The 27,804-nt window shown below is 45.9% G+C and overlaps 1 protein-coding gene across 2 annotated transcripts in view; it reads left to right on the top strand.

The window, feature by feature from the left end:
- Positions 1-27,804, top strand: part of FERMT1 (fermitin family member 1) — a 138,491-nt gene that overhangs the window by 77,301 nt on the left and 33,386 nt on the right. For both annotated transcript variants that reach the window (XM_030196311.1, XM_030196312.1), the window contains exons 9-10: positions 13,219-13,268; positions 26,577-26,701. In XM_030196311.1, the coding sequence (XP_030052171.1) occupies positions 13,219-13,268; positions 26,577-26,701 (175 nt within the window). The remainder of the gene's footprint in view (positions 1-13,218; positions 13,269-26,576; positions 26,702-27,804) is intronic.

Raw genomic sequence — 27,804 nt, 5'->3', positions numbered from 1 at the left:
TGCCACCTCCTGTACAGACAGCCACTTCCGATATAATGAAGCTTGGCAGCGTGCCTGCCACAGGAAGTAACAAAGGGCTGCAGCGATGATATACAGTGTCTCCCTACACCACCCCTTTCCTTTTGGAAACCCTCCATAGGCCCATTCTGCATAAGATAGCTGGTGGAAGAAAGGAATCCCTAATTGGCGGGCTACTGCCTGACAGACTTGTTGATTGAACGGGCACTTGAGGAGGAAGTGGTCCATTGTTTCATCCTCCGTCACGCACTCCCCCCTCGGGCACTTACGATCATTGCTGTTTCTATTTTTCATGTTAGCTCGAACATAAAGCCGGCTGTGGAAAGTCAGCCAGGCCATGTCCGCAATCTTCCGGGGGAGGCGTGATGAATTGAGGAAAGCCAGACCTTCCTCCTGTAGTGGACCTGGGCAGTCCCTCAAGGCTAGATGTGTTGAAAAGTGTGTCTGAATAATGCGGTGTTGTAGCTGCCTCCTGTCCTCCTTCTGGATTTCCTGTACTGTGATACCCCATCTCTTCACCAATCTCAACAGAGGTGAGATGTACTGTGGCAAGTATCCCGCCTTCCCTCGCAGGGGCATTGCCTGACCTCCCCTCACCCAATCCCTCAAGTACCGCTGAAGCCAGGAGGCCATGCAGTCTGCCCAAGCCGGCCTCCCTTCCCGCAAGACCCCTCCCAGATTTTGTTGGAAAAAGAAACAACTAAAATGTACCACAGGGTTGACCATTCCCAACCCCCCCTCCCTTTTGGGCAAATAGGTCACCTCCCTCCGGATAATATTCATCCTGTTCCCCCATAGCTGTTGGAAAAACAAGCTGTATACTCTGGCATGTAACGATATAGGCAGTAAACAGACCTTGGATATGAACAGGAGAAGGGGTATCAGATAGGTCTTAATGACATGCAGTTTTTCCACAAACCGCAACTTATATGATTTCCACTGGGCCACCCTTTCCTCGACTCTCCCCAGCCCCTTCTCCCAGTTGATCGTATCATAGTCCTGTCTGCCTACCCAGAGACCCAGGATCCGTACTTCATCCCTTGCTACTGGGTACTGACTGGGAAGTTTGAAAGCTGGTCTGCCCTGTCCTACCCAAATTGCGGAGCTCTTATCCTGGTTTATCTGGGCCCCCGCAGCCTGTGTGTATTCTGCCATCCAGGTCTGAACTCGCTCGGCTTCCTCCTTGCTACTGATTACTACTGTGACATCATCTGCGTAGGCGACACATCGCCATGTGTGTGAACCCAAAGAGATGCCCTCTAGTTGACCGCTAAACTCTCCACTCAACCTTCTGAGGAAAGGATCTAAGGAAAGGACGTACAGCAAGGGGCTGAGGGGACACCCCTGCCGTACCCCTGACCTCACTGCAAAGCTCTTGCCCACCCAACCATTTATTAGAGTGCTACTCCTTGCATTGCGATACAAAGTCTGGATCCACCCTATAAACTGGTCGGGTATCCCATAGCACCGAAGCACTAGCCATAGGTACTCCTGGGACACCCTGTCAAAAGCCTTAGACTGATCAAGGGTCAGCAAATACTTTCCCTTTGTCCCACCTTGACTCCTTTCCACTATTTCACGGATGGTACAAACTGCTTCCACTGCCCCTTTCCCCTTCACCGAGCAAAACTGTGCTGAGGACAAGAGACCACCCACTGCCCCAGCCAGGCGGTTGTAAATAATCCTGGCCATTATTTTCCTATCTACATTCAGAAGACTTATGGGTCTCCAGTTCTCGATAAGTTCCAGATTTCCCTTCTTTGCGAGGAGAACCAAAATAGAACACTGCTGTGAAGGGGCCAAACGCCCGTTCTGCAAACAATTATTAAAAATTGCAGCTAACACTGGAATCAGGACCACACGGAATTTTTTGTAGAACTCTGGGGTCAGCCCATCGGGACCCGGAGTTGTACGTGCTGATAGCGTATCAATAGCATCATCTACCTCTCCTGTGGTAATGGGCCTAAGCAGTTGTTCCATCTCCCCCTCCGAAACCTTTTCCAAGCCTGGGGCACTCTGCACGTATGATAGCATGAAGTTAGAAACCAAGCTCTCTTTCCCCCACAATTGGGTGTAAAACCGAATGACCCTGGCCTCGATTGAACGTTGGTTCGTCAATCGCTGCCCTGCTTCATCTCTCATAGCATAAATGACCTTGTGTCCTACTGCTACCTTGCAATTCTGGAAAGGATCCGGGGAATACCGATGCCCATATTCCCTTTCCAGAAGCAAAGCAGCGTATCGATCAAATTGCAACAGCCTCAACTGGGCCTGCAAAGCTTCTATCTCTCCCTTCTCTAGATGGTTGGAGACCGCGTGGTCCAATTGCTTACGAAGACGACAGCACTGTGCCTGTAACCCCAGACTCTGCTTCCTGGCTAGGGACCGGAAAAGGGCCTTGACTCGCCCCTTTACCATGTCCCACCAGGCTCCCTTATCATCCATCACCTCCCATAGTGTTTCTTGGTCTGCTAAAAAAAACCTCAAATATTTGTCTGTTTTCCTCTACTTCTAATAACTTTGCACTCAGTTTCCAAAATCCTGGGCCTTTCTGCGCCCCTTCGCATATTGTTAAGACTGTGGAAACTAAGGCATGATCTGAATATTCCGTCCATCTATTCGGCTGCCCCTGAAACTTAGCCAACCCGCCTACAAAGAGCCAGTCAATACGGCTCTCCGTGTCTCCCCTTCTAAAAGTGAACCCCTTCCCTCCCGCCACCTCCAGTCTTGCCTGTTTTACAATTGCTGCCAGCTGGAGGCTGTCATAACCCACCTGACGCCTGGACCCCTTTCTATCTGCTTGCTGTAAGACCATATTAAAGTCTCCTCCAAATACCACCAATTTGCTTGTATATAAATACGGTTTCACCCGGAGCAACAGCTGCTTGCGTTCCCAACTAATCTGGGGCCCATAAAAGTTAATGATTCGCACTGCTACCCCTCTAATGAAAACGTCTAAGACAACACACCTCCCTATCTCCACCTCTATTTCCCTCGTAATCTCCACTTCTCGGGTGGCAAAAAGAATAGCCACCCCTGCGCATCTTTCTTTGGCCAGAGACCAGAATGAGGGCCCCCCTTTCCAATCTCTCTTGGCCCGGTGCAGGAGCTGCAAAGAATCCAAATGAGTCTCCTGCAACAGGATGCAGTCTACCTTGCACTGGGTCAAATCGCTAAAGGCGACAAATCTAGTTCTCTCTGCCTTTATGCTGGCTACATTCAGAGTTGCAAAGATTAAGGACAAGGCAGCCATGGTTTATTTCTTAAATTTCTTACCCCTCCTCATCTCTTCACCGCAATCCCTCTTCACAGATATTCCTGCCCCCATCATTTCTTCAGGATCCTCTATAATTTCTTCTAATTCCAAATCCTCCCACTCTGAGTCATCTTCCCCGGCTTTCTTTCTACCCTTTTTTTTCTTGGTTTCCTCTGGACCAGCCCTTTCCCCTTTCATCCCTTCCTTACCCTCCTCTATTTCCTGCATGAGGCCCTTCGTTAAACTAGTAGGATGTGATGGTAGACTTGGGGGTAACACTGCTGGCTCCTCTCTGTTAAGTCTTTCAGATGATTCATTCCTCGCTCCCCTCCCCTCCCTCCTCTTCTCCTCCAAAACCTCCCTTTGGGGTGGATTCATCTCAAGATCACCCTCTCCTTCACCTGAAACCTGAAACACTGCATATCGATTACTCTGGCTCTTCTCCAGAATATCTGTTCTCCCCGCTCGGGCTAGCCCCCTCCCCTCCTTCCTCTGACCCCCCTTCCCTCCATGTTTCCCTACCAGGGTCCATGCTTCCCCTTCTTCTCCCCCCTTCTCCCCACCTCCTTCTTCCATCCTTTCACAAATACCCCTTCTTTGAATGTGATCCAAACCTGATGCCCTTTTCTCCCCCTTTCCCTTTCCCTTAGTGCCTGCCTCTGTATGAATACCAGTATTTGATTTATCCATTAATCCCTTTAATGCTTCCCACTTCTGTCCTTGTATCCTTGTAGTTTCTGCTTGTGCCCCTTCCTCCCCCCTCCTCTCTCCCTCTACCTGATTGTGCGATGCTTGTGGGCACTTGCTAAAAGGGTGCCCCAAGCCTCCACACAGGTTACAGCGTATGGTAGTGCAGTCGCTGGTGTCATGATCTGCACTACCACATCGCGAGCACTTTAACACTGTACACGACATGCTTAAGTGACGGAAAGATCCGCACCTGTAGCACTGTCTGGGTTGTCCTGCATAAAAGCATTGAATTCGATCCCTTCCAATGTATGCGGCTGAAGGTATATGTTGGGTGACATAGCCTGCCTGTTTTAATTTTACAAGGGCACTCCACCCCCCCCCGCCCACACACGACTCTGGTCTGGTATTTTGCTTAATGGGGTCCTAATTTCGGCATACCGTCCCAACCAGTATGACAGGTCTGCAGCCATAAGAGACTCATTACGTACCAAAATGGTAATCTGGACTGCGTCCTGTCTACTGATGGGGACAGCCTTAAAATCCACCCATCTACCCTGATGCTGCACCTCTGTGTACTTTTCCCAAAACAGGTCCAAACCTCGCCCTGTTAAGAAACTAATATCATATTCAGGGATTCCCACAGGGTGTATGCATGCATACAAATCTTCAGGGATAAAGCCAAGGGAGAATACCATTCTTAAAACAACCTCTCTAGGTGGTGCTACCCCTGTGCCCACCCAACGCAGCTGGACAACATTTCGACGTTTTGGGGTAACACCGCTCCCGGGACCCCGCAACGGACCAGAAAATGGATTTCCCCTTGTCTCCATGTCTGACTCCTGCCTCCCCTCCTCCTTCCCTGTCTCTGCCCCTCCTCCCCGTACTACTGCTGCAAAGGATAAAGGGGCTGATACCAGTATGCTCCCCCCTTCCCCACTCCCTTCCTGCCTTCCTCCCCTCCCCCTCTCTTCCCCTCCCTCCTCTCCCATGTCCACTAACCCCACTATGTTCAGTTCACTTGTGCTGTTTCTGTCTCTTCCCCCTCTGCAATATTCTACTTCCAGTCCTTTGCCAGTTGCTGCTGTTCCCAACCAGCACTCGTTCCCTTGCTCTGCAACTGTCCCACTCAGACCAGGTCTGGGATCTGTCTCCTCTTGTAGCTGACACTCTCCTCCATGCACTTTCTCTGTTTCTGACACTGTCATACTCAGTCTGAGTCTTGGCTCCGCCTCCTGGTGCAGCTGACACTCTCCTTCATGTACTCTCTCTGTATCTGGCACTGTCTTACTCAGTCTGGGTCTTGGCTCTGCCTCCTGGTGCAGCTGACACTCTCCTCCATGCACTGTCTTACTGGGTCTGGGACTTGGCTCCGCCCCCTGGTGCAACTGACACTCTCCTTCATGTACTCTCTCTGTATCTGGCACTGTCTTACTCAGTCTGGGTCTTGGCTCCACCTCCTGGTGCAGCTGACATTCTCCTCCATGCCCTGTCTTACTCGATCTGGGTCTTGGCTCCGCCTCCTGGTGCAGCTGACACTCTCCACAATTCTCTCTCTCCTTTCTGGGACTCCTGCTTTGATGGGCATGAGTTTCTGAGAAGCTCCCTTCTGCTCTTTCTTCTTGTTTCTGAGTGGCAGAATCTATTGGGAGCCCCTGCCTGTCACTGAGCTTCCCCCATGATGTCATCAGCACTTCTGATTGAGATTGGATGGCAGCTCTTGGACAGCCCTGCTCAGAGGTCTGCCCTATCAATTCTGTCCATGAGTGACTGTGGTGTTCCCACGATGTTCCCGCCCTCTGTCCACCATATTTGCTCTCAGCTTCTTCCATCTCTTGTAGTACTCCACTCAGGGGCGTATCTGGAATCCGGCGGTAGGGGGGGCCAGAGCCAGAGAGGGGGGGCACATTTTTGCCTCCCTCCCCCCCCCCCCCCCCCCGCCGCCGCCGCCGCCGCCTCTCTCCACCCCCTCCCCGCCGTCAACCCTCCCCCGCTGCTTACTTTTGCTGGCGCCGAGGTCCCGACCCGCAATCTCCGTTTTTCGTCTTCCTCCGTGGCCATGCTTCCAGGAAGTAACGCTGCAGTGCTGATTCGTTGACTCCAGTTCGACGTCTGACGTCAGACGCCGAACTGGATTCAACGAATCAGCACTGCAGCGTTACTTCCTGGAAGCATGGCCACGGAGGAAGACGAAAAACGGAGATTGCGGGTCGGACCTCGGCGCCAGCAAAAGTAAGCAGCGGGGGAGGGTTGACGGCGGGGAGGGGGGCCAGGGCGAAATCTGCGGGGGCCCAGGCCCCTGTGGCCCCACGCAGATACGCCCCTGACTCCACTACTCCATTCCTGTACTTTCCCATCCTCTTTAGTCTCTGTCTCCATCTGCAAAACCCCTTGTTTTTGCTCTACTTTCCCTCCCGTTGTTCCTGGTAACTTCTGTACTTGCTCAGTGTGTAGTGATTCTTCTCCTACCTCAGCATTCAAACTGTTCTGATTCTCCTCAGCATTCAAACTGTTCTGATTCTCCAGGCTGTCTTTCTTCTCTGTCTCTCCCAGCAAACCTGAGCTCTTCTCTGTGGGTTCGGCTATGCCCTGCCAGCTCTCTAAGTATAAGGGACGTTTTTGAATTTTTTTCAGTTTCATAGCTCTTTTGTGTTCCAAACTTGCCAGGCTCTCTTGCTGCATGCAGTGCTGGAGCCCCTCCTTATCCACAGTACCTGCCACAACTGGACTAGGAGCCTCTGTTCTACAAGGCTGGTAAGTGGATGGAGCAGGGGCGTATCTGCGTGGGGCCTCAGGGGCCTGGGCCCCCGCAGATTTCGCCCTGGACCCCCCTACCGCTGCCAACCCTCCCCCTCCGTTGCTCGCCTACCTTCGCTGGCGGGGGACCCCAACCCCCGCCAGCCGAGGTCCGCGTCCTCCTGCCGCTGCCGGCTGCCTTTGGTCCTTTAATTCTTCCATTGAAGCTGGCGCCGACGAAAGTTTCTTTTGAGTCTGACGTCGCTGCACGTTGTACGTGCAGGACGTCAGACTCAGAAATTGTTTCTGAGTCTGACGTCCTGCACGTACAACGTGCAACGTGCAGCGACGTCAGATTCAAAAGAAACTTTTTCGTCGGCGCCAGCTTCAATGGAAGAATGAAAGGACCAAAGGCAGCCGGCAGCGGCAGGAGGACGCGGACCTCGGCTGGCGGGGGTTGGGGTCCCCCGCCAGCGAAGGTAGGCGAGCAACGGAGGGGGAGGGTTAGCAATGGCAGCGGCTGGGGGGAGGGGGATCGGCAATGGCGGCGGCGGCGGCGGGGCGGGGGGGGGGGGCTATAATGTGCCCCCCCTCTCTGGCCCTGGCCCCCCCTACCGCCGCAGTTCAGATACGCCCCTGGGATGGAGCACCTAGCTCTTGGGAATCCTGTAGGAAATAAAATACTGGTGATAACTGGGAATTATTTGTGTCAGTCTTGTCTTTTCCTCCTTCTGGCTGCTGCTGTTTCACTTCCCCTGCTGTCCCTTCCAGCATAGCCTCTGGGGTGTCTGGAACCACGGAGTCCTGTGTGTCTCTGGGTTCTGCTTCCTGCTGAATCTGGGACTGCGTCTGGGTCTGCTGCACGCGCTCCCTGTTCAGGAAAACCTCACGAAGGGGATTATCTCTGCAGTTCTTTAGTTTTTGCAGCTGCCTTTGTTTTGCTGTAAGCCGCTTCTGGAGCGCTTCAACTCCCTTAACATACTTGTCTCGTGGGCCAGTGGAAGCCAGGTTACACATAGTTTTTGCTAGCTTCAGCCGCTTCCTCAGTACCTCTATTTCACCTTCTACTCGATTCATTTTCTTCACTGATCTAATTACCTCTTCAGGATTCATATGCTGGGCCTCTTTCTTCTGCCAGGCCCTAGGCCTGGATTCCTCCTCCTCCTCTTCCTCACTAACGTCCTCTTCAGACTATCCACTATTCTCTTCCACCACCTCTCCTCTGATACTGGATGCAGAGAACCCTGCTCTGGAACCCGGGCCCTGCCTTCTTGCCCCCTGTTCTTCACCCAGCTTAGGAATGTTATGGCCAGGACTTACAGTCAGGGTGAGCTGGCTCCTCAGCAAGCGCTGCTGGGCTCTGGTCCTTCCTCCGTCCACAGGCCTGGGCTCTCCTGGTTCTCCTGGTTGCATGCTTGGGGCTTGGGTGGAGGAAGCCTCCCCTTCATAGTGTTTCTCAGCTCCAAGTGTGCTAGGCCTTTCAGCCTGGGGCCCTCCTGCAGGGGGGCCCCCTCCCCTCTGCATTGTTCAGCAGCCACAGGGTACAGCAGCTCTCCTTTCAGCACCTCTTCACCACAGGTCTGTACTCTGTGTGTGTGTGTGTGTGTGTGTGTGTGTGTGTGTGTATCAGTTATTAGTACAAACCATATATAAGAAACACAGAACATGTACAAATGTTAAATTTACATAATCACACATGCCACAAAAAAAAAATATTCAATTGCTTTAAGATGCCAAGCATAAGATTACAGGATTACATGCCCCAAAGATGTAGTCTCTCAATTTCACCTATTGGTTTTAAACAACTGAAAACAGAAAATATTAGCACTTACCCCCTCCCCTCTTTTACAAAGCCATGCTAGCAGCTGCCATTGCGGTAATGCTGACACTGTGTTATGATTCTGCTGAGACAGGCAGGGGAATGACTGGGACTCACTTCTGATTGGCCCGTCAGGGATTGAGCTGACGTCTGAAGCAGCAGACGTCAGAAGTCAAACCTATTTAAACTTACCTCTCCCTACACCGTACACTCTAGCGTTGATTCCTGTCAGCTGAGCCTGGTTCCCTCATTCAGTCTGTGCTTGTGCACAGTGTATATTCTTTGGAGTTTGCTTGCTCTTCCCATTGCTTATGGTTTCTTTGTGTGCTGGTTGTTACCAGCGTGTCCTTGATTGCTTCACTGCACTACACCTGGCTCTGTCCTCTGCCTGGTTTCTCCCTGCCCCCCCGAAACTGCGCTTACTAAAGTCTCCAATGACCTATTACTGGCTAAATCCAGAGGTCAATATTCCATCCTCATTCTTCTTGATCTTTCCGCTGCTTTTGACACTGTCGATCACAGCATACTTCTCGATACCCTGTCCTCACTTGGATTCCAGGGCTCTGTCCTTTCCTGGTTCTCTTCCTACCTCTCCCTCCGCACCTTTAGTGTTCACTCTGGTGGATCCTCTTCTACTTCTATCCCTCTGCCTGTCGGTGTACCTCAGGGTTCTGTTCTTGGTCCCCTCCTCTTTTCTATCTACACTTCTTCCCTTGGTTCATTAATCTCATCCCATGGCTTTTCCTACCATCTCTATGCTGATGACTCCCAAATCTACCTTTCTACCCCTGATATCTCACCTTGCATCCAAACCAAAGTTTCAGCGTGCTTGTCTGACATTGCTGTCTGGATGTCTCAATGCCACCTGAAATTAAATATGACCAAAACCGAGCTTCTCATTTTCCCCCCCAAACCCACCTCCCCGCTCCCCCCATTTTCTATTTCTGTTGATGACTCTCTCATTCTCCCTGTCTCCTCAGCTCGAAACCTTGGGGTCATCTTTGACTCTTCTCTCTCCTTCTCTGCTCATATCCAGCAGATTGCCAAGACCTGTCGTTTCTTTCTTTACAACATCCGTAAAATCCGCCCCGTTCTTTCCGAGCACTCTACCATCCACACCCTTGTCACCTCTCGTTTAGACTACTGCAATCTGCTTTTTGCTGGCCTCCCACTTAGTCACCTCTCCCCTCTCCAGTCGGTTCAAAACTCTGCTGCCCGTCTCATCTTCTGCCAGGGTCGCTTTACTCATACTACCCCTCTCCTCAAGACCCTTCACTGGCTCCCTATCCGTTTTCGCATCCTGTTCAAACTTCTTCTACTAACCTATAAATGTACTCATTCTGCTGCTCCCCAGTATCTCTCCACACTCGTCCTTCCCTACACCCCTTCCCGTGCACTCCGCTCCATGGATAAATCCTTCTTATCTGTTCCCTTCTCCACTACTGCCAATTCCAGACTTCGCGCCTTCTGTCTCGCTGCACCCTACGCCTGGAATAAACTTCCTGAGCCCCTACGTCTTGCCCCATCCTTGGCCACCTTTAAATCTAGACTGAAAGCCCACCTCTTTAACATTGCTTTTGACTCGTAACCACTTGTAACCACTCGCCTCCACCTACCCTCCTCTCTTCCTTCCCGTTCATATTAATTGATTTGATTTGCTTACTTTATTTATTTTTTGTCTATTAGATTGTAAGCTCTTTGAGCAGGGACTGTCTTTCTTCTATGTTTGTGCAGCGCTGCGTATGCCTTGTAGCGCTATAGAAATGCTAAATAGTAGTAGTAGTAGTGTTTTGTCTGTGGTAAGCTCCTTCCTGCTTTGTTTGTTTAGTTTCCCTTTCCTCAGTTTTAACCTTTTATGTGCAGAGCTTAGTATTTGCCTTCTGTAAGCCCTGCCTCTGTTAGGCAGCCTTTCTCTGTGTTTGCCTTATTCCTTTCTGTACTCTTGTGTGCCTGCTTCTTTCCTGTCCTTATTTGAAAGCAGCCTTTTCCTTCAGCCTGTTTTTCCCTGTTTAGCCTTCCTGTGGAGCTTCGCTTTTGTAGAGTCCATGTCTGTACATCCCATACTGTCTCCAGCTTTCCCTTTTTCCCTGTGGGCTTTGCCCTCCGCTACCTGAGTTTCTGTGTAGCCTTTGTTTGTATTCTCTCCCTCTGGTCGTAGGCTGTATCTGCCAGTATTGTCTGTCGCCCTTCCCTTTGTGTCACTAGCTAGCGCTGTGTGCGTTGCGTGAGCTCCTGTCCCTTCAGGGACCTCTCGTTGTGCTTTTCCCTTCCCTAGTGTATGATTCAGTTCCAGTTTGGCCTTGAGGCCCATACGCTTGGACTCTGTACAAGTGGGTTCCGGATCGGCCTTGCGGCCCGCCTGAGTGGTCTATCTCCCTTTTCTGGTGGTGGTTGTTGATTGTCTTGAGTGTGCGGGGCTTTGTGGCCTGTGGTATTGCTTAGCACCTGCTTGGTCTACCCTACGCCTTGGCCAAGGTCCTTCCTAAGCCTTCCTAAGGCTCAAGGGCTCACGATCAGATTAACACACAGCCCATTCACTTTGTGTCAGCATTTCCACAAGGCAGCCACTTGCGCAGTTTTGTAAAAGGGGAGGGGGTAGTCAGAAAACCATTCTTTCCTTATTGCTTGGTAGTATCCACTTGGGTTCTCCAAAATGAAGCCAGCAGATAGGAAAAGCAGAACAAAATCAGTACTTACATACCTTCTGTCCTAGAAAAACAGCAGTATGCAGTGAATCTAGCATTGTACTTTCAAGGCTGACTCGATAAAGTAGCCGCTAGGGGTTCAGGGGTTACAGGCATGCCAATTCTCAAAAAAAGTTATAAGTAACGATTTTAAAACAAAAGTTAAAAACAAAAGGCATAAATCTCAGCCACATTGCTGACTGATTCACCATTTTTATCAGTTTCTCAAATCAGGACATTTTTGCTTTCTAAGGGAGGCAGTCTGGAAATTTTTATTTATTTATTTATTAAGGGTCCCCTCTACCAAGTTACGGCAAAAAGGGACCTACACTGGCGTTGACATGTGTTTTTGGCATGTGCCGAGGCCCCCTTTTACTGCAGCAGTTAAAAGGTAGGTCTTTCTTTTTGTTCAGGAAATGGCCACGCGGCAAGTGAAGCACTTGCCGCATGGCCATTTCAGGAGGAGCCCTTACTGCCACCCATTGAGGTGGCAGTAAGAACTCCCATGCTAACTCAGCAGTAACTGGGCAGCGCGCAGCATGGCCCAATTACCGTAATTTTTGTAGCGCTGGATATGACGGCGCGCTGGGGGTGGGAGGTACCACCAGGCTGCTATGGTAACCCGGCGGTACTTCCTTTTTAGCGAGCAGTAAGCCCACATTGAACTTACTGCCGCTTTGTTAAAAGGGCCCCTTAGAGCAGCAACATGGCTGAGATTTATGCTTTTTTTTGTTTGTTTGTTTTAAAATTGCTACTTATAAGTTTTTTTAAGAATTGGCTTGCCTATAACCCCTGACCTCCTAGCGGCTTCTTTATCAAGTCGGTCTTAGAAGTACAATGCTGGAATCACCACATGCTGCTGCTTTTCTGAGAGAGAAGGTATGTAAATACTGACTTTGTTCTGTTTCTCCTAATCTGATGGTTTGTTTTTGGAGAACCACAATGAATACTACCATGCAATAAGGAAATAATGTTTTTCTGAGTAAATGTTATTATTTTCTGTTTTTATTTGTTTAAAACCAGTAGGTGAAATTGTGAGACTACATCTCTGGGCATGTAATCCTGTAATCTTATGCTTGGCATCTTAAGGCAATTGAATACTTTTTTTATGCGGCATGTGTGATTATGGATTGTTAGCATTTGTACATGTTCTATGTTTCTTATATATGGTTTGTACTAGTAACTGATATATATATATATATATATATATGGTCTTATTATTTATAGTAATGTATTTTGTGTTTATTGACAGTTCTGTTACAAGCCGTTGAAGCAGCCCTTGAGAGGGTGAGACATGAGCATGTCGGGCTTTTAATTATTTATCTATTTATTATTTTAGTAGTGAATAAACTGGATATTTTTGAATTTTATCCTTTTGATCTGCTCTGTTTTTTCCATGCTGGATCTAGTAGATCCTTAGCCTATTTGTTTTCTTAAACATCTCTCAAATACATCCTGAACAACTCCCTAGGGGATAAATAATGAGTCACAGGGAAGTTCAGTAACCTCAGGTTATGTGCTCTTGCTGCATTCTCAATTGCCTCCATCTGCATATGAAGCAAAAAATTATCTTTAGTAACAGCAGCAAGTGCTGATTGAACAGATTTCAAGCTGAGAATCAGTCTTGGGTAATTGCTGCTCCACTAAATTAACATGATTATCATGTTCAGCAAGTTTCTGAGAAGTCTCTTCCAAGAATTTAGCTAACTTATGTTTTTAACGCGCGTTAACCATACATGTGCCTACAATATCCCTATAGGCGCCTACATGGTTAGCGTGCGCTCTAAGTGTTGGCGCGCTAAAAACACTAATGCACCTTAGTAAACAGGGCTCTTCATTTGAGTTCAACAGTGGACTCATTCAGGTACGCATTACTATGTGGTATCAGATACTAATATATCTGGACCTAAGCTGCTAAAATAGATGATGAATATTAAATTTCAAAATTACATTTTAATACTCCAGTTACAAAGCTCATAACAGTTTCTAATTTCTCAACATGTTTTGCTTAATCTTAGGAGGATATCACAGATATACCAAAACTTGCAGACAATCTCAAGCTATTCAGGTGAGTATCAGGAAAGAAATCCAGGACAGAGCTGGAAATGGCATTTGGTTGCATATTTTCAAAACAATAACCACGAGAATAGAAAACGTTTCCACAGAAAATGATGACTTTTCTAACAGGGCCGTTCACTAAAATACATAAGGAACATTGAGGCCTGTTTACTAAATGTGCTAAGCACTGTAGGGTAAATTCTATAAATGGCACTGAAGTTTAGGCACCGGGAAGATGTGAGCGCAAATCCTATAACCAATTCCATGCGGAACTGCCATTAAAGATCAGTAGCGTAAGTTCCCAGTTTTGTGCCTCACCTTAGATGCAAGCACTTATTCCATGTCAAAGGCCGCAGTCAGTGCTCGCACCTAGCTGTTGGCAGTTAGGCGCATGAGCCTAGTATTCTATAAACTGCACATGTAACTTTTAGGCATGCCCCTGACCTACCTATGCCCCTCCCACAGCTACGCCCCCACTAAAAGTTGCACATGACAGAATTCGCAGAGCAGCTTCTAGAATAGTGACTAAGATCATTTGCATGCACAACTGCCAATTGGTGAGAACTAACATCAGTTAATACCAATTTAAGCCAATAATTGGCTGTTAACTCCAATCAGCCGCCAATTCTTAAATTGACTGCGCAACTGACCTTATTCTATAAATTGGGTGCCCATCTTTGCTCACTAAGACCCTGAAAAATTGGCACTGAAAAACCACATGCATAGCGCTATTCTATAAACTATGCCTAAGGTTAGGCGTGCTTTGTAGAATATGCACATCTGCCCTTCTTGTGCCTAAAATTTAAGCGCACCCATTTAGGCCACCTACAACCAGGTCTAAATACCTGCGCCTAAGTTAGGCGCAGATCAGATGTATTCCATAACAGTGCACATAGTTTTTTGAAACACCCACAACCTGCCCATTCCATGCCTATGACTATTCCCCCTTTTCATCTGTGTGTATTAGAATTTACACACACTGCGTTATAGAATATATCTAGAAAGTTGTGCATGTAAATTCTAATTAAAGCCAATTAGTGCTGCTAATTGGCTAAGTACCAATTATCAGCGCTGATTGGCTTGTTAATCAATTAAGTTGTGTGTGCAATTTGGCCGCAAGCACAACTTGAGGCGCCATATATAGGATTTGGGGGTAAGCATAAAGTTGGGTGCCTGATTTTATAGAATTTCAGCTAGGTGAACTGTATGTAAAATGCATAGCCCTTTTTGCTGGTTTTGTTCCTCTGATGCTTTTTTATAGACATTTATTGCAGTAAGCTGTTTTGCTGAGTTCCAGCTTTTTTTGTCCATTTGGATTGTATTTTTTGGATTTTGTTAATAACGCATTATGCAGATATTTATACTGGGTTTTCAGTGGCATAAATGGTCATGCCTAAAAATAGGTGCATTACCTGGCTCTATGCACATGCTATTTTTGGCGGGGGATTGGGCATCCAAATGGCAGATGAAGTTCAACGTTGACAAGTGAAAAGTGATGCACGTGGGAAGGAGGAACCCGAATTACGGCTATGTCATGCAAGGTTCCGCTTTAGGAGTTACGGACTGAGAGAGGGATCTGGGAGTCATCGTGGATAGGACGTTGAAATCTTCCGCTCAATGTGCTGCGGCGGCTAAGAAGGCGAACAGAATGTTGTGTATTATTAGAAAAGGGATGGAAAACAAGCATAAGGATGTTATAATGCCGTTATATCGCTCCATGGTGCGACCGCACCTGGAGTATTGTGTTCAGTTCTGGTCGCCTCATCTCAAAAAAGATATAAAGGAATTGGAGAAGGTGCAGAGAAGGGCGACAAAAATGATAAAAGGGATGGGACGACTACCTTATGAGGAGAGGTTAAGAAGGCTAGGACTCTTTAGCCTGGAGAAAAGGCGGCTGAGGGGTGATATGATAGAGGTGTACAAAATAATGAGTGGGGTAGAGCAGACAGATGTGAAGCGTTTGTTTACGCTTTCTTTCTTTTTTTTTATTTATGAACATTTTAGTATACATAATATTCAAATAAGAATAATAATACACAATTTGTGAAATATCATAATGAAATAAAGAAAAAGAAATTAATATACAGCTACCATCGTCCACAAGTAGAGTAAGAAATGATCCAAGAATTTAGAAAAAGCAAATATATCAAGCTAGAAAAACCAAGCTTTTAAACGAAACTATTTAAATCAAAGGCTGCGCCATGCCCTATGGACTCACTCCAAATTGCTATACAGTGTTACAGTGGGGGAAATAAGTATTTGATCCCTTGCTGATTTTGTAAGTTTGCCCACTGACAAAGACATGAGCAGCCCATAATTGAAGGGTAGGTTATTGGTAACAGTGAGAGATAGCACATCACAAATTAAATCCGGAAAATCACATTGTGGAAAGTATATGAATTTATTTGCATTCTGCAGAGGGAAATAAGTATTTGATCCCCCACCAACCAGTAAGAGATCTGGCCCCTACAGACCAGGTAGATGCTCCAAATCAACTCGTTACCTGCATGACAGACAGCTGTCGGCAATGGTCACCTGTATGAAAGACACCTGTCCACAGACTCAGTGAATCAGTCAGACTCTAACCTCTACAAAATGGCCAAGAGCAAGGAGCTGTCTAAGGATGTCAGGGACAAGATCATACACCTGCACAAGGCTGGAATGGGCTACAAAACCATCAGTAAGACGCTGGGCGAGAAGGAGACAACTGTTGGTGCCATAGTAAGAAAATGGAAGAAGTACAAAATGACTGTCAATCGACAAAGATCTGGGGCTCCACGCAAAATCTCACCTCGTGGGGTATCCTTGATCATGAGGAAGGTTAGAAATCAGCCTACAACTACAAGGGGGGAACTTGTCAATGATCTCAAGGCAGCTGGGACCACTGTCACCACGAAAACCATTGGTAACACATTACGACATAACGGATTGCAATCCTGCAGTGCCCGCAAGGTCCCCCTGCTCCAGAAGGCACATGTGACGGCCCGTCTGAAGTTTGCCAGTGAACACCTGGATGATGCCGAGAGTGATTGGGAGAAGGTGCTGTGGTCAGATGAGACAAAAATTGAGCTCTTTGGCATGAACTCAACTCGCCGTGTTTGGAGGAAGAGAAATGCTGCCTATGACCCAAAGAACACCGTCCCCACTGTCAAGCATGGAGGTGGAAATGTTATGTTTTGGGGGTGTTTCTCTGCTAAGGGCACAGGACTACTTCACCGCATCAATGGGAGAATGGATGGGGCCATGTACCGTACAATTCTGAGTGACAACCTCCTTCCCTCCGCCAGGGCCTTAAAAATGGGTCGTGGCTGGGTCTTCCAGCACGACAATGACCCAAAACATACAGCCAAGGCAACAAAGGAGTGGCTCAGGAAGAAGCACATTAGGGTCATGGAGTGGCCTAGCCAGTCACCAGACCTTAATCCCATTGAAAACTTATGGAGGGAGCTGAAGCTGCGAGTTGCCAAGCGACAGCCCAGAACTCTTAATGATTTAGAGATGATCTGCAAAGAGGAGTGGACCAAAATTCCTCCTGACATGTGTGCAAACCTCATCATCAACTACAGAAGACGTCTGACCGCTGTGCTTGCCAACAAGGGTTTTGCCACCAAGTATTAGGTCTTGTTTGCCAGAGGGATTAAATACTTATTTCCCTCTGCAGAATGCAAATAAATTCATATACTTTCCACAATGTGATTTTCCGGATTTAATTTGTGATGTGCTATCTCTCACTGTTACCAATAACCTACCCTTCAATTATGGGCTGCTCATGTCTTTGTCAGTGGGCAAACTTACAAAATCAGCAAGGGATCAAATACTTATTTCCCCCACTGTACATTTGGGTCTAAAGTCTCACAACAACACTCTCTTTACTTTTTAGAAAAACAGCCAACTGATTGGGTTCAAAAAATTGATATTGTTTAGTGTGAAGTAGAATCCTACACACACAAGGAAATTTCAAAAGAAAGTTTGCACCCAGGGCTATTGCCCTAGGACGCAAAACAAGAAATGACTTACATCGCTTTTGGGTTTCCCTAAATAAATCTGGGGAAACCCTTACTTTTGAACCCCAAAATAAAGAATTCAAGTGTTTTAGGGAAAGCCTGAGAACTGCATCTCTATCTAACTCTAACGCGAAGGTCACCAGCAAAGTGGTTCTTTGCGTGACCACCTCCAAAGAAGATTCCAGGAAAGCTGTTAAATTCATTGCATTTTGAGGGTTTAAATTTTCTGGGACTTGCCCAGTAGTTTGAAGGTAATATGCCCTTGTAATAGGTGGCAATGAATTCTCGGGCATTCCCAGAATATCCACAAGATATTTCTTAACCATTTGTACAGGAGAAAAAATAGGTGATTTCGGAAAATTTATAATACGTAGGTTAAGTCTCTTGGATTGATTTTCCAAATATTCCATGCATCTAGAAATAAAATTCCTCTCTTTAATTAGCGTTTGTTCCACAAGTTCCGTTTTTTCAACTCTTTGAATAAGGTTTTTTACTTCAGTCTCATGAACCTCATTAGTTTGTAATTGTTTTAGTGCCGCTTCAGCCAGAACTTTGATAGTGTCTGTATTCTTTGAAATAGCTGACTGCAAATTTTGGAGAGTTGTGGAGTTTAGGTCCCAAAGTGATTCTAAGGTCACTACAGCAGGTTTTTCAAACTTTCCTTCATTAAATACCAGGGGAGACGCTTGAACAACTTGTTCCAGGGTACTCACGATTGCAGAATCTGCCACAGCAGTGGCGTAGCCACAGGTGGGCCACCCTTTTAGGGCTCAGGCCCACCCAACAGTAGCACACGTTTAGAGGTAGCTTTCCGAGTCTGCTGAGCCCAACTAAGAACGCGTCCGTTAGCGCTAGGTCAAACCGTCGCCATCTTGGATCAGGTTGTTTATGCTTTCTAACAATAATAGAATCAGGGGACACAAGATGAAATTAGAATGTGGTAGGTTTAAAACAAATTGGAGAAAGTTTTTCTTTACTCAGTGCGTGGTTAGACTCTGGAACTCATTGCCGGAGAAGGTAGTGAAGGCAGCTGGTCTTGCTGAGTTTAAAGGGGGTCTGGACAGATTCGTGAAGGAAAAGTCCATTGATCGTTATTACACTTTGGGGTTTTGCCAGGTTCTTGGGGCCTAGATTGGCCGCTGTCGGAGATGGAGTGCTGGGCTTGATGGACCTTCGGTCTTTTCCCAGCGTGGCAGTGCTTATGTACTTATGTACTAAGTCTGTGTAAAATGGGGCTCAAGACATGTCTGTGGCAGAAGTGGGACTTGAACCCTGGCCTCTTTGGTTTGTAGCCCATTGTTCTTATCAGTAGATCACATTCTTTCCCTTGAAATGCACTTCATTGAATAAAGAGGCATTCCTTTTTTGTTTATTGACTTTTATTTCTGTTATTTTCCAAGGAATTTAAATCCTTAGCCCAATATGTGCTCCTTCAAACCTGTCCAAACAAACTATCATTGAGGCTTTTGCACCTTTATTTTCTTAGTGATTTCATGAAACTCAGTCTAGTCCTACACCTTTCTTCCTGTCTACATTGACATTCAATTGCCTCCAGTTTCAATTTATTTGTCATGATTTTCAATGAGCAATAAAAACTGATGGTTCAGCAACGTTAGACAAATGAATCATGGCAATTCCAGCACCCACAGACAATACAAAACTCAGTCTTCTGATGCTTCTACCCAACCCCTGCAATTACCATGTTTACAGTATGTGTTTCACTGCACCTCTGATAGTCCAGGGCTGGAGGGGAGATTCAGAGAGAAAAGAAATGCAGCATTCATGGCAGCATCAAGGTGTGCTGAGATGAAAGACAATGCGTCCCTTTGATGTTGCAGGAGTTATTTTAGAGAGGTTTTGTTGTTATGATTATTATTATTTTATCCTTTTTCATTTATTGTTGTTTGTGCTTAAGGAACTATTATTTAGATAATCTAATAGCTAGGGGGAAAAAAGCAAAACATTTTCAAGGAATAAAAGATGAGGCTTTCACATAAAACCAGGGACCCTTTTACTAAGCCGCGTAAGCGTCTACGCGCGCCCGATGTACACCAAAATGGAGTTACTGCCTGACTACCATGTGGGTCTTGCAATAATTTCATTTTTAGCGTGCGTCCGATATGCGCGTCTGAAAAATATTTTTTTATTTTTGGGTGCGCGTAACGGACGTGCACCAAGTGGCATTTGACACACGTAGGTCATTACTGCCCAGATTCTATACCACTAGATCAATGGCTGGTGGTAAAGTCTCAGCCCTAAAATGGGCATGTGGCAATTTTGATTTTGCCGTACATCCATTTTCGACAAAAAAAGGCCTTTTTTACAGGTGCTCTAAAAAATGGATCGACGCACCCAAAACCCACGCCTACACTACCGCAAGCCATTTTTCAGTGCACCTTAGTAAAAGGACCCCCCACCCTAGTCTTTATAATGCTGTTTGTCTTACTTTATATCGATCTGCCTTGTTTCAGTGTTAAAATGCTTGCAAAATATTTTCAGTTCTATCCAGTTGAGATATCATATCAATTGTATTAAAAGTCACAATACTGTAAGATAATTTAGAGCGTTCTGGCTGAGTAGCAGAGTTCTGAAGTTGATGTTGTACATTATAATGACCAAAACAAAGCAAGAAGCCCAAGTGGACCTTCAGGAACGGAACAAAGGAAACTATTGGATGGACCGAACATGGTCTGCATTTCGATGACCAAGCACCTGTGTCAGGGGAGTAAAAAGTTACTTTGAAAATGCCCCCTCCGCCAATGCAGATAAAAATCCTTGCAATTTCTTAGCATATGTAATTTGGACTCAGCCAGGTCACAGCAGCTAAATGCATTCAGTAAAGGCATAGGAGGGGGCATTTTCAAAGTAACTTTTTAATCAGACCCCTGACGCAGGCACTTGGTCGCTGAAATACAGACCATGTTGGGTCCATCCAATAAAGAGTTTTCTTTGTCCTGTTCCTGAAGGTCCACTTGTGGTTCTTGCTTTGTTTTGGACTTTGACTGTACTCAAAACCCTCTCTTTTCTGCCTTTGTACGTTATAATGACTGCACATTCTATAACATGATATGTTTATCTACTTGTACCCTAGCTAAGATAATATTCAAGCACCTTTCTGACTTCACGTGCAGCTTTCTTTAAATTAGTCCCCTTATTTTCTTACACCTGCTACTCTGTTTTACCTATCTATATGTTCCATCTTTGCTTACTTCCTTTGCTGTCTATTAAAATGTTTTATTGAGTATTGTGTTGATATTGTAATATAGCGCTCTCTGGTTGTCTGAAATTTTGCTTTGGTGCATCTATAAGCCACTGAAAGTTTTTGTTCTGCTATGATTTAATCCTCCATTCTAAGATAATTTCCCCCTGCACCAAGCTGCAATATCTTAAAAAAAAAAACTAAAGAAAACAAACAATTTATCTGTTTAGGAATCTGAGGTTCATGCCCACTTTGATGTATTAAGTACATAAGTACATAAGTAGTGCCATACTGGGAAAGACCAAAGGTCCATCTAGCCCAGCATCCTGTCACCGACAGTGGCCAATCCAGGTCAAGGGCACCTGGCACGCTCCCCAAACGTAAAAACATTCCAGACAAGTTATACCTAAAAATGCGGAATTTTTCCAAGTCCATTTAATAGCGGTCTATGGACTTGTCCTTTAGGAATCTATCTAACCCCTTTTTAAACTCCGTCAAGCTAACCGCCCGTACCACGTTCTCCGGCAACGAATTCCAGACTCTAATTACACGTTGGGTGAAGAAAAATTTTCTCCGATTCGTTTTAAATTTACCACACTGTAGCTTCAACTCATGCCCTCTAGTCCTAGTATTTTTGGATAGCGTGAACAGTCGCTTCACATCCACCCGATCCATTCCACTCATTATTTTATACACTTCTATCATATCTCCCCTCAGCCGTCTCTTCTCCAAGCTGAAAAGCCCTAGCCTTCTCAGCCTCTCTTCATAGGAAAGTCGTCCCATCCCCACTATCATTTTCGTCGCCCTTCGCTGTACCTTTTCCAATTCTACTATATCTTTTTTGAGATACGGAGACCAGTACTGAACACAATACTCCAGGTGCGGTCGCACCATGGAGCGATACAACGGCATTATAACATCCGCACACCTGGACTCCATACCCTTCCTAATAACACCCAACATTCTATTCGCTTTCCTAGCCGCAGCAGCACACTGAGCAGAAGGTTTCAGCGTATCATCGACGACGACACCCAGATCCCTTTCTTGATCCGTAACTCCTAACGCGGAACCTTGCAAGACGTAGCTATAATTCGGGTTCCTCTTACCCACATGCATCACTTTGCACTTGTCAACATTGAACTTCATCTGCCACTTGCACGCCCATTCTCCCAGTCTCGCAAGGTCCTCCTGTAATCGTTCACATTCCTCCTGCGACTTGACGACCCTGAATAATTTTGTGTCATCGGCGAATTTAATTACCTCACTAGTTATTCCCATCTCTAGGTCATTTATAAATACATTAAAAAGCAACGGACCCAGAACAGACCCCTGCGGGACCCCACTAACTACCCTCCTCCACTGAGAATACTGGCCACGCAATCCTACTCTCTGCTTCCTATCTTTCAACCAGTTCTTAATCCATAATAATACCCTACCTCCGATTCCATGACTCTGCAATTTCTTCAGGAGTCTTTCGTGCGGCACTTTGTCAAACGCCTTCTGAAAATCCAGATATACAATATCAACCGGCTCCCCATTGTCCACATGTTTGCTTACCCCCTCAAAAAAATGCATTAGATTGGTGAGGCAAGACTTCCCTTCACTAAATCCGTGCTGACTTTGTCTCATCAGTCCATGTTTTTGTATATGCTCTGCAATTTTATTCTTAATAATAGCCTCCACCATCTTGCCCGGCACCGACGTCAGACTCACCGGTCTATAATTTCCCGGATCTCCTCTGGAACCCTTCTTAAAATCGGAGTAACATTGGCTACCCTCCAGTCTTCCGGTACTACACTCGATTTTAGGGACAGATTGCATATTTCTAACAGTAGCTCCGCAAGTTCATTTTTTAGTTCTATTAATACTCTGGGATGAATACCATCAGGTCCCGGTGATTTACTACTCTTCAGCTTGCTGAACTGACCCATTACATCCTCCAAGGTTACAGAGAATTTGTTTAGTTTCTCCGACTCCCCCGCTTCAAATATTCTTTCCGGCACCGGTGTCCCCCCCAAATCCTCCTCGGTGAAGACCGAAGCAAAGAATTCATTTAATTTCTCCGCTACGGCTTTGTCCTCCTTGATCGCCCCTTTAACACCATTTTCGTCCAGCGGCCCAACCGACTCTTTGGCCGGTTTCCTGCTTTTAATGTATCTAAAAAAATTTTTACTATGTATTTTTGTTTCCAACGCTAATTTCTTCTCAAAGTCCTTTTTTGCCCTCCTTATCTCCGCTTTGCATTTGGCTTGGCATTCCTTATGATCTATCCTGTTACTTTCAGTTGGTTCTCTTCTCCACTTTCTGAAGGATTGTTTTTTGGCTCTAATGATTTCCTTTATCTTACTGTTTAGCCACGCCGGCTGACGTTTAGTCTTTTTTCCCTTTTTTCTAATACGTGGAATATATTTGTCCTGAACCTCCAGGATGGTGTTTTTAAACAGCATCCACGCCTGATGCAAGTTTTTTACTCTGCGAGCTGCTCCTTTCAGTCTTTTTTTCACCATTTTTCTCATTTTGTCGTAATCACCTTTTCTATAGTTAAACGCTAGCGTACTTGATTTCCTAGTTTCACTTCCATCAATGCCAATATCAAAACCGATCATATTATGATCACTGTTATCAAGCGGCCCTCGTATCGTTACCCCCTGCACTAGATCATGAGCACCACTAAGGACTAAGTCTAGTATTTTTCCTTCTCTTGTCGGCTCCTGAACTAGCTGTTCCATGAAGCTGTCCTTGATTTCATCAAGAAATCTTATGTCCCTTGCGTGTACAGATGTTACATTAACCCAGTCTATATGCGGGTAATTGAAATCCCCCATTATTATTGTGTTGCCCAGTTTGTTTGCGTCCCTGATTTCCTTTAACATTTCCGCATCCGTCTGTTCGTCCTGGCCAGGCGGACGGTAGTACACTCCTATCACTATCCTTTTCCCCTTTGCACATGGAATTTCAATCCACAGTGATTCCAAGGAGTGTTATGCACCACGTTACTGCAATGTTAACAATTTCACTGTCTAAGACTGTCTAAACTCCTATTATTGCTATACATAAAAGTCAGACATTGAAAGCAGACATTAAGAACATGTCAAACAGTATTACTAATTTTAAAAAAACACTTCAGGTGTTCAATTACGTCTGGGTGATCCCTCCCCTGTGGATTGCAACACAAGCATTCCTTTGGAAATACTGAAAGCCTTACAGTCTGCTGTGTTCCTTACTCACTAATATATGAGCATTCATGTGTATAGCTGTGTATCTGTGGCATACCAAGGCAACGGATTAAACTCAGACACAGCGCTGATAGTATCTATCTCAGAGCAGCAGTGCCATGGGCTCGGTTGTGTTTGATTTCAGAGAATAAACAGTCACAGCACTACTCCAACCAACAGTATCGCCGTCAATACCACTGTGAATAATGAGGCTAATATTCAAACTATTTGTCTGGGTAACATCAAGGGCTAAGCAGACAAATCATGACCACCATCAGAGTGGTCAGGCTTTGTCCAGACAATGAGCTCCAAATTCATTCAGTTAATAGAGGATGGGAAGAGGCATGCCAGGAGCATAGTTATTGTTTATATAAATGGCGCTGAAAACCATTAATCCCCCAAATTATATAAAAAATGCTAAAAATTGCATGTTCAAATTTGGGCACACTCGCAATTTAATTGAATAATGAGCAAATTAGCACTGATAATTGTCTTTGTTTAACAAGCAATTAGCACTAATTAGAATTAATTAAAATGTATACATGTAAATTTAGGCTTGGGATCCATGCCTAAATTTTACAAGTAAGTCAAAAAAAGGGGTCGTGAAAATGGGAGTGTCATGAGTAGATCAGGGGCATCCCTTTCAGTTACGTGCGTTATTATAGAATAAGGTGAGATCCGCCCCCTAATTTATGAATGAGCATTTGCACCACATTTCCATTGGTGTAAATGGCCGTACTAAATGTAATCACAATTCCTGGGCATAAGCACTTGCTACGAAATGCCTAGCCACCCGCCTGGGGTTACTCCACGGCCACCTAGAGGGTCTATCCCCAGCACAGTTCAAGTCCACCTGCACCTGCCACTTTTGCTCTACACTAGCACCTCCTCCCATTGACTGGGTCACAACCGCCTCTGGGTGAGTCTCCCGCTCTCAAATTATCCCCAGTGATTTCTAGGTTGCTGGAGGCCACACTCCCAGTGGTCCCCCCGTTCTCAGAAAGCACTCACAGACCCAACACACAAACCACTAGGATTCTTTATCAGTCCAGACAGGCAGAGGCAATAAACAATTATTTATTGTATTTAAAAACTGAACAATGAACAAAAAATGTGCAATCAGCAAACAATAGAAGATAACTGAAAATGGATCAATTAGAAAACTAACTAAATGTTTGTATACTGTCTAAACAGTACCTGGGAAGATCAGAACAAATAATTCACCAAGCCTCAGCAAAGAGATATGTCTCTCTTTTCTCCCAGGCTAAGACTGAAGCAGCAGCCAGCAACAACCACTGGGTAATTTCAAACTCCAAGCCAATCAGAGCCCAGTCAACAAGTTTTAAAAGTATACTGCTCACAGTACTGTAGATTCATTTCTTCACTAATGCCCAGATGATTGAAAGCCCCGCGCTGTTCCAAACAGCGCTCTAAAAATAGCACTGGAACAGTGTGGGGCTTTACTGCCCCTATGATCAGAGATAATAGCATGCAAATTTAAGCGCACTATTATCTCTGATCATAAGGTAAAGTGCATGAGGCTCAGGCACAATCCTCCCATGCTTGTTTGACAGGTCTGGAGATCCGGTGGGTCTACATCCCCCCTACCCCCCCCCCCCCCCCAGCATCCCTCCAACAAAAGCCCTTGTGGCCCTGTGGGCCGCAAATCAAGCCCCCCCCCCCCAATATCTAGCTCTTTTCCATCCCCCATATCTTTGTTGAAGGAGGGAGCTAAACTCTCTCCTCTTCCAGCAGCACCGCCTCGAACATGGCAGCGCCCAGCCCTGCCCAGTGCATCCTGGGATGCGCTGGGCAGGGCTTCACACCATATAAGGGAGTTTCATGGCACAAGTTATACAAGTTTGCCTGCTGGAAGAGCAGGTGTAAAAACCAAGACCAGCTTCACCATCCGATCCTCCTACCCTCGCCTCCCATCCCAGCATTTATTCAGCCCTGCCACCAACATCTGAGCCAAAGTTTAATGGACTCGACACAAATCGTGCTTTGGCCACAAAGGCCTGCCTCAGGAGTCCCTGTGCACTGTAAATACTGGGTTACTCAGCACCCTAAAGGTATAGCAGCCAAAGTAAACCTTAGTTTTATGTGTCAGTAGCAGGGGCGCCAAATGTACAAAGTTGCTGCTAAACAAACAGCATGATCATGTGTCACATTCGCTGGGTTTGTTTGTTTGTCAAGAAGAATTAGATGCCAGGAGGCCTTTTTTGTTGCCGGGGGGGAGGGGGAGAGGGATATTGATTGGCAGATGGGATTGGATGCTTGGGGAGCTAATTAGGGTGTGAATAGAGAACAGGAACTGTAATTTTAGAACGCTTCTCCCATTTCCTGTTCTTGCCAGACATGGGAAGACATGGATATGGAGTCTTGCACAACTTTCTATACATTTAACAAAACCTTTGTAAAATCCAGGAGGAACTCTGCACATAACGCAAGAAATATGGTCTAACACAGAAAACGGTAAAGCGTTTTGCGTTAGGTTTTTTTTTTTCTGAGGAGGCATGTCAGGGGCAGAGAATGGACGCGGAAGCGCTATTCAGCTAGAGTGCTGGCATTAGTACAAGCTAATTGAATAATGCTGACAACATGGGATCCTAATGGTAACATTAGTCCATGGCCAGATAAAGATATAATTGAAAAAGGCCAAATTTACAGCTGCGCTAGAAATGGGCTTAGCGTGTAGGAAAGTCCTGCGTTTAGAACATGCTAAACCCATGTACTAGCACAGTTTAGTAAAATGGCCCAGAATAACTTTTAATATCACCACTTTAATTACCCACTGAATTCTACTTAACATGCCATATAAACAATGGGACATCATTAAAAGATGATATGCTATAGATTGGATGTGAGCTTTAAAACTGATCTTTCTGTTTACCTTGCAGGCCTAAAAAGCTAACATTAAAAGCATGTAAACCTTATTGGTTCATATTTAAAGACACATCTATATCATACTTTAAAAGCAAAGAAGCCGGACATGGAGAACCCATTGAGAAACTGAACCTTAGAGGTAAAAATAAGCTATACACTATTCAAGCAAAGGAATAAAAACACAGAGCAACTTACAGACTGTATAAAAATGGTGAGGCTGATATTTAAAAACACTTATACTGCTAGCACTGAGGAATCTTCTCCTAAATGCCTTTACTTAAATTTGCAAGGATGCTTTTTTGGTCATATAAACTGATATCTGGCCAATATTTATCAGTATACCTTTAGGAAGAGCCAGGGGTGTTCCGGGTGCCGGGCCTAAATTTATCCGGAAAGTGTCAATATTCAGTCACTATCTGTATAAATAAGCCATATAAACAGCATTCCTTACCTGATACATAAAACTTATGGGGGTAATATTCAGCCTGTGGGTAGCATTAGCCACAGATATTCAATGCTGGCCTATGGTCACTGGTGCTGAATATCTGGGGCTAATGTAAACAGGACATGCATAACTTTGTTTGTTTCTTTGTATTTTAGCCACTCTGATCCCTCTCCCAGCCCCTGAAAAAGACCCCCTCCTTCCCTCCCCAGCCCACACCATGCAGAAGCCTGTAGAAAATGGCACCAGTGACCTCTTGTCGCAGTTTGCGGAACTTGTGTAGTGCCATGAGGCTGCCATGAAAGGTTGGCAGCCATTTTCTACAGGCAGCCACAACGGACAGGAGCAAATGGGCTTCGCTCCTGCCCCCATCGCCCCCACTGGACAACCAGGGAGCAAAGAGTAGGCTCAGGGGGGGGCCTATCCAGACTGGGAGTTGGGGATTGGGGGGGCGTTCTAGGGGAGGGAGCTTTTGAGCTGTCCTAAATTCGCCTACTTAGCTACGTGGGTGCTGGCACCCACATAACTGCCGGCTGTCCCCCAACACCGCCCCCTTGACTACTTTTAACATGGACAGTCAGAGCCAATATTCAGTGGCATTGCCTGGTTTAATGCTGCTAAATATCAGGGTTAGGTGGTTACGGGCGATTTAAGTGGGCAGGAGCCTCGCTTGCCTGCTTAAATTGCTTTGAATATCGGGCAGTACAAGTTCAGGATATTCAGATGTCCAACTTTACATACTAGTTGGCTGATTATACACCTAAAGATCCTTATGCATTCAACGTTTAATAATGCAGCTA

The sequence above is a fragment of the Microcaecilia unicolor genome, chromosome 3 (assembly GCF_901765095.1).
Source record: "Microcaecilia unicolor chromosome 3, aMicUni1.1, whole genome shotgun sequence".
Classification (NCBI taxonomy): Eukaryota; Metazoa; Chordata; class Amphibia; order Gymnophiona; family Siphonopidae; genus Microcaecilia; species Microcaecilia unicolor.
This window is presented reverse-complemented; position numbering and strand designations above follow the sequence as displayed.